General features: G+C 39.1%; 1 protein-coding gene across 3 annotated transcripts in view; it reads right to left on the bottom strand.

The window, feature by feature from the left end:
• Positions 1 to 13,219, bottom strand: part of LOC132398037 (E3 ubiquitin-protein ligase XIAP-like) — a 42,970-nt gene that overhangs the window by 2,833 nt on the left and 26,918 nt on the right. For 2 of the 3 annotated variants that reach the window (XM_059976949.1, XM_059976948.1), the window contains 2 exons: positions 4,046 to 4,094; positions 2,796 to 3,011 (listed from right to left, as the gene is read on the bottom strand). In XM_059976949.1, the coding sequence (XP_059832932.1) occupies positions 2,796 to 3,011; positions 4,046 to 4,094 (265 nt within the window). Of the gene's footprint in view, positions 1 to 2,795; positions 3,012 to 3,446; positions 3,805 to 4,045; positions 4,095 to 13,219 lie in introns of those variants that run through there. The other variant, XR_009513523.1, reaches the window with a different exon arrangement.

Here is a 13,219-nt window from a genome sequence, read left to right as displayed (position 1 = left end):
GTTCCAAGAGTTTAGAAGTTTGCATAATATAACCTTCTATGAAAGAAAAACAGAAACAAGGTGGACCTGCTAACCCAAACAATTGCAGGGAAAATGGTGTTAAGATGGAGTAAAAGGGCACTTTGGAATTGCAAAGAGTGAACAATGATTTGGAAAAGAAAACCCATACCTGGCAATGTGTTGGAACTTAGTAGTAATCAATAAGGTTTTTAAATATGTCAGTTACATGGTGTATTTGGACTGAGGCAGGGTTCCACAAAGAACATTAAATTAGAGCACGTAGGGTTGAATAGTAATACTGAAGAAAGGTTTGGATAGGTACATGGATGGGAGATGTATGGAGCATTATGGTATAGGTTGATAGGACTAGGCAGAATAACCATTCATCATGGACTGGATGGGCAACAGGTCAATGACTACAGTGGTCAATGACTGAGTTGAAGAGTCACAACACAAAATGTCATCTGTCCATTTCTGTCAAAAGATGCTGTCTGACCCATTGGGTTCCCACAACCATTTCAGTTTTGGTACACATTCCAACATTTGCAATCTGTCTCCTGCTTCCACTGATCTTCTTGCATTATAGTAAATTAAGTGTATACAGGTGCTTGATGTATAGTTCCATTGAAAAGAATGAATAGATTGGGACAAAAGAAAAGGTGAAAACTGAAAGACAGAGGAAGAACAAAAGGTGACACAGAACAAAGGTTATATTCAGCTTTTGAAAGGCACGATTACTTGATTATTAATTTTAGTTACAACAATCTTAGAAAAGATGTAATGATCTAAATGAGGCTACACAGTGTGTTACAATAATTATTTCAGAGGCAAAGCAATTTAGATGCAGGATTAAAATATTTAAAGTGGGATTGCTCCCTTCAGACCAGAGAAAAAGCGCGTGTGTGTGTGCGCGTACCTGTGCGTGTGTACACTCAGAGAGGATTACAGGAATCTGTTCCCTCACAGGAGGAACAAAACAGTGCTTCAAATGATGGACAACAGATCCAAGGAAGATGGTGATATTTAATTAAAAAAGGTAGTTACATGACTGTAGGACTGCTGGAAACAGAGTTAATTAGTTTTTCTCTCCTCCAAAAATCAAAGTGAATAGGTACACGAGAGCAAAGGGAAAAGAACCAGAGAATGGGATGATTAAAATTTTCTATAATAGTTGGAGCTTTGCGTCAAGAGACAAAGTAGCCTCTGCCCTACTTATTCCGTGATATGTTAAATAGCTTATTTTTCCCAAATAAGGCACTTTCAGTCAAAGAGCCATTTTATAATTGAACTTCAACTATTTTGATTTAAAAATGAGAAGTACAATACTTCTAACATAAAAGGTACAGAAGGTATACAGTATTTAATTATATAAATATTCTTAGTCCATGCCATTCAGTAAAAGGAATAAAAAGGTAAAAAAAAATGGCCATTTTAAGTCAAGTATGAAACTGTTGCTGGAAAAAGAAACAACATTATTTGTTGATTATGCAAAGGCTACAGATGCTGGGACACATGGTTTATTCCAAGCATTGTCTAAATAGCAAACCCACTCTTGTCTTGTAAAGCACATATCTTTGTTCAGCTAGCTCTAAGAGTACAACTGGACAACAAGTAAATACATCCAGGTTTCAAGAGAACACATTCCAGGTGTTTAATGAACAAAAATTGTAGGCTGCTCCAAGTAGCACAGAACTCAGAAAATCCCCAGGAACCACAACCACAACAATCAGACCAAATTGCCAGGGATCAGAAGCCTTGCAATCTTGACCTCATGGTTGGTGTAATGTTATTAAAGTCATTTATCAAAATTCTTAAAAGAAGATAGTGGCGATATTTAATTTGGATTTTAAGAGATTCTGTATGTCACCTGAAACACTCAAACTTCTATAGATGTACTGTTCTGTCAGGCTGCATCATTCTGTCTGGTATTTTGGTGGGGGGGGGGGGGTGCTACTACACAAAATTGGACGCTACAGAAACTTGTAAAATTAGTCAGCTCCATCTTGTGTACTCACCTCCAAAGAATCTTCAAGGAGCGGTGCCTCAGTAAGGCAGTGTCCATCATTAAGGACCCCTATCACCCAGGACATGCCCTCTTCTCATCATCATCATCAGGAAAATGGTACAAAAGCCTGAAGGCACACACTCAGTGATTCAGGAACAGCTTCTTCCCCTCTGCCATCTGATTTCTAAATGGACTTTGAACCCATGTGCACTACTTCACTTTAATAATTTCTGTTTTTGCACTATTTTTAATTTAACTATTTATATATACACTTCCTGCAATTGATTTTTTTTTATATTTATCATGATTTGTATTGTACTGCTGCCACTTAGTTAACAAATTTCATGAAGGTATTCCCCTGATATTAAACCTGATTCAGATTCTAACAGAATTCTCACTCAGGTACTTGTTATAATGTTCCATTCTCTCCAAATTTGGTATATAGTAGCATGTGCTTGAACTTGGTATACAGTGCATATAAGCTTACTGGTAAGCATTCAGATTTGAGACTGCACAACGTACAGGGTGAAGAGAATCTATACAATAAGGCTAAAACATTTCAGTTTGGACATTCTGTAAATCCTCCTTAGTTTGGACATGGGAGAAAGGAATTTATTCTAGTGATACAGCTAGATGAAATGTGACAACATGAAGTTTGGCGAGTACAAGCATAGCTTGGACAAATTCGTGCAGAAATAGACCATTCCTGCTTTGTTGATCATTTACATTTAAAATGCTTTTAAATTGAGGTTTCATGTGGATTGAGCACTCAAATGCAATAGTAGATTACCTTCTTTTTCTTCCTCATGTTTCTGATTCTGATCCTGATCCTGCATTTTTCCCTCTTGTGCCAGAAGATCTCCAACCAAATCTTCCAAAGAGTTGTAGTTATCGCTTGCTGATTCCATTTTCTTTTTCACCAGTTGCATTATCATCACCTTGTCAAATCCCATCTCAAGAGCACCCATTACTGCAGGACTCTGCATTAACAAGCTTTCTGAAAAAGCTAATAACAAAATAGAACAGATCTATTAGCTCCAAGACAAAGAATATTGAATAGAGTACATAGTATACATCGAGAGACTCAAAGCTATTGTTACAGATTCAGCAACAATAAATATACAAGTGAGGCAGGGTTTTTTTTTATAACAAATAGAACATTCATTAAACACTGAAAAACAAACCCCCAAAAGTAAACAAACAACTAACGTAACCGGAAATCAGCTGCTGCGCAATAGCTTAAACAGTTCTTAAAGCGATGTTGCAAAAACAGTTCCTCAAAGTAGTACTGCAAAAGTTCAAAATGCTTACAGTCCATTAAAGGAGAGACTTTTTAGACGATTTAAATTCTCTTTCACGTCGTGTTGTTGCGGTTCCCAGTCGAACTACTTTTCCCGGAGAATTTACGAAGATGAAAATGAAATGGCTTAAAGGCACTGACCTTTCCTTGACAAAACTGTAGCCAATCCTTTCTGCTATATTTCGCAGGGATCTACATAGGGACAGCCAACGAATTCCTTCCCAATGAGGATCAAACAAGGTCGAAACTGTTTCACCGTCGAAATCGACTTTCCTCGATCTAACTCCCGAACTCCGATCTTCACTCTCCACTGATTTTTAACTGGCAGTATTATAAAGAAACTGCCGGCAATGACTTTTTAAACTTTAGGCATTAAATAAAACTCCATCTTTCAACCAAACTGCATCATAATATTGGACCACACAGTGGCATGGAGTCAAAATGGCAAATCCAGCCACGAACTGCCCCTCCTCACAGGGAGGGGACCTCCTTTTATACCCTGTAAAAAAAAACCTGTCACATGATCTCTACTGGCGGGAAAATGACATCACTTCACCATCACAAGACCACTACCTTAAGTCCACTATAGCTTCAACACCACTATCACACGACAAGTACACCACTGTCACAGGTACGTAACACTATATTGTTCTCTAAGATTCTAGTGGATAACAGGAGCAAAAAATGTGTTTCAATATATATCAATATTCTAGGATGAATTTTAAAATGTGCATACTAACCAGATTCTGAAGGAGGAGTGAATCGACCATCTTGTGGCTGTGCTTGATTCTGAAATAAAAAGTTATACTTATTATGATCCACATAAAAACAAGTTTGGAAATTACACACAACAGAACTTAAACCTCTAGCTGCTGTGAGCATAGTGCCCTTCACAGTAAGCAACTCCTACATAAAAAAAGCAACTGGTCAACATATAATCGATGAACAAATGAGAAATGCAAATTGACAATTTATCACCTTGAGCTGATAATAATGCAAAATCTTAAAAGATCGTTAGATCGTCATCAATTTTTAACTTATTTCTGCAGGATGTCAACAGCTGCATCTTCACTAATTTTGTTGAATAACTTCTTGGAACAGCATGCAATTTAGGGAATTTTCCAATACAACACTGCAACCTCGGGGTCCCATAAAGTTGACAAATAAGCTACACAATTAGATCAAATTGCCATTTTAAGGGGATGGATTGCTAGGGCTTAAAATCTTTGCAGCCTTGACCTTGTTGATGTAGTACCCAATTGTCATTACTTGACTGCCTGCAAATTCCATATGACAAATTAGAAGTTTAAAAGCATTATTGGGAAGGACAAAACGTTTTCAATTGAGCAACTTAATGTCCAGTATTAAATGTTCTTTCTGTGCTGGTTCATGTATTATAGAAGAAAACATGCAGAACCAGTCTGAATAATTGAGGGCTTATTACATAATTGGAACCATTTGGATCAATGGTGATCAGCAAATTTGTAGAAGAATTGCAGTGACATGCTAAAACCATGTGGTAACAGAAAGAGGGGATTTTGACAATCCAAGTATAAACTGGAATAGCACTCTCCTGAAGAGTAAGAGGGGAAAAGGATCTTCTGTTCAGAGAAAGTTTGATCAGAATATTTCTTCTACTTTCTGGAGCATTAAGTCTAGCACATGTCAAAGGAACCCATGAAAAACAAGTGGAGATACTGCGGAAGACATTCACATTTCCAGGAGGGTGGTACTTGCAGGCCTATAGTATATTAATGTGGATAAATCCCCAGGGTCTGCATCCTCTGACATTGTGAGAGGATGAAGAGGAAAATGCAAAAGTCATTGCAGAGGTAACTGCTTCAGCATTAGTCACTGGTGAAGTTTCCAAAGATGGGGAGTTAGCTAAATTGTTCTATTGTTTAAAAAAAAGGGTAGCAAGGACAAGTCAAGGAAATACAGACTAACCAGCCTCACATCAGTAGTGGGGAAGTTACTGAAGAGGATTCAGAATAACAGGACCTACTAGCATATGGATAGACTGAGTATGATTAGGAGTTTTGTGTCTCACAAATCAAGCTCGATTTCTTTGAAGTAATCAACAAGAGAGACAAGAGTAGAGCAGTGGATATTGTCCATTTGGATTTGAAGGCTTTTGACAAGGTGGCACATGGTAGGCTGGTCCAGAAGGGTAGGTCCGAAAGAAACCAGGGAAAACTAGATGGATGGGTTCAAAAGAAGCTCAGAGGTAAGGAGTAGAGTGAGTCCATTTATGATTGCTTCTCAGACTGGAGGCCAAGAATTTGTGGTGTACTGCAAGGATCCTAGTTATTCATTTGTTATATATTCATTTATATACATGATTTGGATGCAAATGTACAATGCTTGATCAGCAACTTTGCAGATGACACAGAATTGGGAGGTACTGTTGATAGTGAAGCTCATCAAGGATTATAAGGGGATCTTGATCAGTTTGGGAAGTGGACCAAGGAGTGGCAAATGGATTTTGATACAGATATAGAGAGGCAAACTAGCATAGGATATACAGTATGAATGGTAGGATACTAGGGAGTGTCATGAAACACAGGAACTTAGGAGTACAAGTGACAAACGAGAAAATCTGCAGATCTTGGAAATCCAAGCAACACACACACACACAAAATGGTTGGAGGAACTCAGCAGGCCAGGCAGCATCTATGGAAAAAAAAAAGTACAGTCAAAAAGTGCGGGCTGAAAACTTTTGGCAGGACTAGAGAAAAAAAAACAGATGAGCAGTAGACTTTAAAAGGCAGGGGGAGTGGAGAGAGAACCAATTGATAGGTGAAACCTGTACAAGTGGATAGTTTGTTGAAAGCAGCACCACAGGTAGTCAGGGTGGTTAAAAGGTGATTAGCAAGCTGACCATTCGTCAAATCATTGAGTTCAGGATCTGGGGAATTATGGTGCAGTTGTTTAAGAGACTAAATCTGGAGTACCTTTTTATCACCCCATTTAAGAAAAGGCCAAGTTAAAAATGGAAAGTACGCAGAAAGGATTTCTATGCATGATGCCAGGTATACAGGGCCCGAGTAAAACAGAGAGGTTGGCCGGTCTTGGACTTTATTCCATGGAACTTAAGGAGAATGAGCAATGACTTTACAGAAACATTTATTATGAGGGGCATAAATACAGGTGGACAGTAACAGCTGATTCCCCAGGGTAGGGGTGACCAAAACTTGGACTGCTTTTTTGGTGTAGAGGATGGTGAATATTGGAGTGTATTGCCACAAGAAATGGTTGAGGCTGGTAAAACAATATCATTTAAAGAACACTTGGATAGGTACATGGAGGGGCAGGGTTACAGCAATGTGGGGTGAACAAGAAATTGGAACTACCTGGTTAGGAACCGACCAAATTGACCAATTGGGCCCAAGAGCCTATATTCATGCTGCAGTGTTTTAGCTTTAATGTTCAGAATGGCGATGGATTTAGGATATTTACCACTTTATGATTAAAAGTTATTTGGAAAAGGCCCAATTTCAAATGGGACAATTGGATGTGGCCAAGGCAACTGGAATCAAACTTTGGCAGGTAAAATTGTTATTCAATAGCTGGAGAACATGAAGGCAGAGATATCACTCAACTACGGCAAGAGTAAGGAAATTAATGCCAATGCCTCCTACTCCCCCCAAAAAAATATAGAACCAAGCAGAAAGAGCTCAGTTTATTGACACAAGCTGAACCAGGTTGATTAAAGAGCTCAGAGAAAGCTTGAGAGAAGCCTGGCATCAAATAAAAAAGAAAATCAATTGCACGAGGTGAAGCAGGGGTGATTCATTCATGAAATCTCCCATTGTTAAGAAATTACATTATGGAGACAAAGGTGTGCCTGAGTTATCAGATGAGTATTTGATACGAGTCTCGCTTGAGGAAAACATCATGGCGGGAGTCTCAGGAAACAAAATTGAATGTCTGGACTGGCTAAAAATTAAGGTACCAGAAACAACAACATGTGGATAAATCACTTGGGGCAGAATGGGATGCCGCCCAATTTGCCAAGGGAAATTAAAAAAATTAGAGAAGCTCAATCGATTCAGGAGTTGTGTTCAACAACAAAAACTAGCCTCTTACATAACACATGGAACTGTGCAGGCTCTTTGGCCCATGATATTGTGCAGCCTTATAACTTACTCCAAGATCAATCTAACACTTCTCTCCATTTTTCTTTCATCAGTGTGCATTTCGAAGATTCTCTTAAATGCCCCTACTGTGTTTGCTATGAACAACACCCTGGTAGTGTTCCATGACCACCATGGCGTAAGAAAAAAAAACTACTTCTGACAACCCCCCCCCCCCCCTATATTTTCCACCAATTGTCTTAAAATTATGGCCTCTCATATTAGCTACTTCCACCCTGGGAAAAAGATGCTGGTTGCCCACTCTATCAATACTTCTTATTGTCTTGTACTCAGGCAATAAGTCACCTTTCATCTTCATTTACTCCAAAAGAGAAAAATCTGCTGTGAAGATAGGTTCAACCTATCTTCATTAGACATGCTCTCATCCAGACTGCATCAAGCCAAGTCTCCTCTGCACCCTCTTTAAAGTTTACACATCATTCCAATAATGAGGGGACCAGAACTGAACACAACACTCCAAGTGTGGTCAAATCAGAGTTTTATCAAGATGCAACATGACCCGACTGTTCTTGCGCTCAAACTCCTCACTAATGAAAGTCAAAACACAGTACACTTCGTTAACTACCCTATCCAACTTGTCCTGTAATTTTGAAGAATTTACACGGTTCTCAAGAGCTTTCTATTCCTCCACACTTTTCATTGTTCAAAAGTTTGCAGATCAAACTTAGGAATGAAAAACTAGTTACCTAATATCAGTGGTGGTAAAGTGTCAGTAAACAAAAATAGACAGGATCACCCGGACAGGGAAAGGCTGATGAAGCAAACATATGCATTTGTTAAAGCCCATTGTAAGTATTTAAACTGGCGTCCTTTTGAAGACTAAAGGAAAGCTGTGAGAGAAATTCCTACTATCCTATCAGATTTTGGAATGAAAGAGGCTGTAAAAACTGAGAAATTGGATAAGAAATAGCATCAATAATAATCTAAAGCAGGGCATCCAAGCTTTTTTATGCCATGGACCCCTACCATTAACAGAGGGGTCCATGGACCCACGGTTGGGAACCTCTGGGCTGAAGCTATTTTGTTTTAGATGAGAGGAAAGTGTGCAGAAGAATTTCTCAGATGTCAGGACATATTACAAAAATACCTGGATGTAAAGGAAAATTTCCAAACTGGCATCTGGCTAAAGCTGAAGGCATAATGAACTTGAGTATCACATTAGACAGAGGTTGATAGACAAGTGAAGGGAACAGATCATATGTAAGAGATTAATACGTAATGCCGATAAATGTCAAATCTTATATTTGGTTAATGCAAATAAGGCACAATAAACTCTTTTGGACATTCCTTAAAATAGTGATCTGGTGGGGGTGGAAACAAGAATGTAACAGGGTTATGTTGAATAGGTGATTGTTAACTACTACTCTCTGGACATGCCCCCAATTGCAAAGTGGTTTAAAAAGGATAAAGGATCCTGGGCTGCATAAATAAAAGCACAAGCACAGAGAAAATAGAGGTAGGTACTTTGAAAAAGGCTGGTTCCTCCCACAACTATCCTGTACCATATACATCATAAAGATAAAGACGCTACAGAGAGAGCAGAAAGGAGACAGAAAACAATTTTGATGAGAAACTTGACACATTCAGACAGCTTACATTTGCTCTGCTCAGAACAGATACGATAATAAAGTGAGCTGGTTAAGATGATTCAAATCTAGAAAATAGATTGAGGAAATTTTAAATGGTAGAATTGTAAAGACTTGGGGATATCGAATGATGTTGATTTGTAAGAGATCTGAAAATTTTATTTATTTATTTTTATTTATATAAAAATAGTTTAGAGTCTGTAATGTAATTCCAGATAATCCAGTGAAGGCAGATTCGGTTGTAATACTTAGAGGAGTTAGTATCCAAAATGAAAGACTTGCTTGGCAAAGGGGGATAAAGATGAGATGAACCACTCTTTCTTACTCTTCATTGGTATCCATGGCTTCCTTCTAGTCTTACAGACTCTCGCAAGTTTCTACAGATGTACTGTGCAGAGCATTCTAACTGATTGCATCACCATCCGGTATGGAGGAGCCACTGCACAGGATCAGAAAAAGCTGCAGAACCTAATAAACTCAGCCAGCTCCATCATGAGCACTGGCCTCCCCAGCATCAAGGACACCTTCCAAAGGGGATGCCTTTAAAAGGCAGCATCCAATATTAAGGACCCCCATCAACCAGGACATGCCGTCTTCTCATTCCTACCATTAAGGTGGACATTCAAGAGCCTGAAGACACACATTTCATGAACAGCTACCTCTGCTCTGCCATCAGATACCTAAATGAAAAATTAACCCATGAACACTACCTCATTTTTCTTTCTTTTTGTAAGACCTGATGTTTATATACACATAAACTTTATGTAATTTATAGTCTATAGCATTGCACGTGAATGCACGTAGTATTAGGAATAAAATTGATGAGTTGACAGTACAAATAATTACGTATGGTTATGATATTGTGGCAATTACAGAAACATAGCTGCAGTGTGACCAGGTCTGGGAATTAAACATACAAGGGTATTCGACAATTAGGAGAGACAGGCAAGAAGGAAAAGGAGGTGGGGTGGCTATGTTAATAAAGCAAGAAATCACTGCAATAAAGCAAAATGATATTGGCTCGAAGGATCAGGATAACGAAACAATTTGGGTAGAAATAAGAAATAGTAAAGGGAAAAAAGCAGTGGTGGGAGTAGTCTATAGGCCTCCAAACAGCTGTAACTCAGTTGGTCAGAGCATAAATCAGGAAATAGTTGGGGCTTGTAATAAGGGAACAGCTATAATTATGGGGGATTTTAACTTTCATATTGACTGGACTAATCAAGTCGGACACAGCAGCCTTGAAGAAGAGTTTATTGAGTGTATTCGGGATGGGTTCCTTGAACAATACGTTACTGAGCCGACAAGGGGGCAAGCAGTCTTAGATCTGGTCCTGTGTAATGAGACAGGACTAACAAAAAATGTCCTAGTAAAGGATCCCCTTGGAATGAGTGATCATAACATGGTCGAATTCCATATTCAATTAGAGGATGAGAGGGTTGGATCTCAAACAAGCGTACTGAGCTTAAATAAAGGAGACTATGATGGTATGAGAGTGGAATTGCTTAAGATGGATTGGGAAAATAGATTAAAGGGTAAATCGGTACTTGATCAGTGGTGTATATTTAAGGAGTTATTTTACAACTATCAAGAAAAATATATTCCACTGAAGAAAAAAGAGTGTAAAAGAAAAAATAGTTATCCGTGGCTAAGTAAAGAAATAAAGCAAAGTATACGACTAAAAATAAAGTTATATAAGATAGCTAAATCTAGTGGGAAGATTGAAGATCGAGAAGCTTTTAAAGATCAGCAGCAAATAACAAAAAGATTGATTAAGAAGGGGAAGATAGATTATGAAAGTAAATTGGCGAAAAACATAAAAGCAGATAGTAAGAGTTTTTATAGTTACATAAAAAGAAAAAGGGTGGCTAAAGTAAATGTTGGTCCCCTAGAAGATGAGACCGGGAAATTAATGGTAGGGGACATGGAAATGGCGGAAATGCTGAACAAGTATTTTGTATCAGTTTTTACAATAGAGGACACTCAAAATATCCCAACACTGGATAAACAGTGGGCTCTTGGGGGGGAGAGAAGCTGACTACAATTCAAATCACCAAGGAAATGGTACTTGATAAATTAATGGGACTGAAGGTGGATAAATCCCCTGGACTGGATGGCTTGCATCCTAGGGTCTTAAGGGATTCTGGATGCATTAGTGATAATTTTTCAAAACTCGCTGGACTCGGCAATGGTCCCGGCAAATTGGAAAAATGCTAATGTAACTCCTTTATTTAAAAAGGGCAATAGACAGAAGGCTGGGAATTATAGGCCAGTTAGCCTAACATCTGTGGTTGGCAAAATGTTGGAATCGATAATTAAGGAAATAGTAACAGGGCATTTGGATAAACATAGCTTAATAGGACAAAGTCAGCATGGCTTTACAAAAGGGAAGTCATGTTTGACAAATTTGTTGGAGTTCTTTGAGGACATAACATATAGGGTAGATAAAGGGGAACAAGTGGATGTGGTGTATTTGGACTTCCAAAAGGCACCTGACAAGGTGCCACACCAAAGATTATTACTTAAAGTAAAAAATCATGGGATTGGGGATAATATTCTGGCATGGGTGGAGGATTGGCTTTCTAACAGAAAACAGAGAGTTGGAATAAATGGTTTATTCTCAGACTGGCAGTTGGTGACTAGTGGTGTTGGGACCCCAACTCTTTACAATCTATATTAATGATTTGGAGAAAGGGACTAAGTGCAATGTATCGAAGTTTGCTGATGACACAAAGATGGGAGGGAGTGTAATGAGTGCGGAGGACATTGAAACCCTGCAGGGGGACATAGATAGGCTGAGTGATTGGGCAGACATTTGGCAGATGAAATATAATACCGACAAGTGTGAGGTCTTGCACTTTGGCAGGAAAAATAATAGAGCAAGTTATAATCTAAATGGAGAGAAACTGGAAAGTGCTTCTGTGCAAAGGGATCTGGGGGTCCTGGTGCAGGAAACACAAAAAGTTAGTATGCAAGTGCAGCAAGTGGTCAAGAAGGCCAATGGAATGCTGGCTTTTATTGCTAGGGGGATGGAGTATAAGAACAGGGAGGTCTTACTGCAGTTGTACCGGGTATTGGTGAGACCACACCTGGAGTACTGCGTGCAGTTCTGGTGTCCATATTTAAGGAAGGACATACTGGCTCTTGAGGCAGTGCAGAGAAGGTTCACTAGGTTAATTCCGGGGATGGGTGGGTTGATATATGATGAGAAGTTGAGTAGATTGGGACTCTACTCATTGGAGTTCTGAAAAATGAGAGGCGATCTTATTGAAACATATAAGATTGTGAAGGGGCTTGATCGGGTGGATGCAGGGAGACTGTTCCCAATGATGGGTGAAACTAGGACGAGGGGGCATAAACTTAAAATAAGGGGATGTCGTTCCAGGACTGAGATGAGGAGAAATTTCTTCACTCAGAGGGTAGTGGGGCTGTGGAATTTACTGCCCCAGAGAGCTGTGGAAGCTAATACACTCAATAAATTCAAAACGGAGATAGACAATTTCCTGGATAAAAATGGCATTAGGGGATATGGTGAGCGAGTGGGTAAGTGGACATGAGACTAGGTTTAGATCAGCCATGTGATCTCCTGGGCCAGTTTTCGATAACCTGGATGGGTCGGAGAGGAATTTTCCAGATTTTTTCTCCTCAATTGGCAAATCGTTTTTTTTTCCCCCGGGTGATCACATGGGTTTGGGCGGGATGAATAATAAAATAAAATGGGCGGCATGGTGCCCTGTTGGTTGGCACTGTTGCCTTGTGGGATTCAGTGATAATTAGAGTTAAGATTGGATCAGCCATGATCTTGTTGAATGGCGGAACAGGCTTGAGGGGCCGATTGGCCTACTCCTGCTCCTATCTCTTATGTTCTTATGTTCAATGCACTGCTGCCAGAAAACAAATGTCATGACATGTGTCAGTGATAGTAAATCTGATTCTGAAGCATGTTCTGATCTTGGACTTAAACAGTAAAGACTCGAGCACTGGTTCGTCAAATGAGAAGATCTCAACTTTCCACAAGTAGAAATGATAAATGATGATCCAGAGTGAAAATACTGGGAGGCCATTTCATGATTCTACAGAGTCCACAGCTTTGGAGTATAATTTCATAATAAAGGATTGACCATCAGAACTGATTAAAGGAATAGTTGTCTTTTGCAAAATATTGTCTGTC

This window comes from Hypanus sabinus, chromosome 8 (genome assembly GCF_030144855.1).
Source record: "Hypanus sabinus isolate sHypSab1 chromosome 8, sHypSab1.hap1, whole genome shotgun sequence".
Taxonomy (NCBI): domain Eukaryota; kingdom Metazoa; phylum Chordata; class Chondrichthyes; order Myliobatiformes; family Dasyatidae; genus Hypanus; species Hypanus sabinus.
The sequence above is the reverse complement of the archived record's forward strand: the minus strand, read 5'-3'. Positions and strand labels throughout refer to the sequence as shown.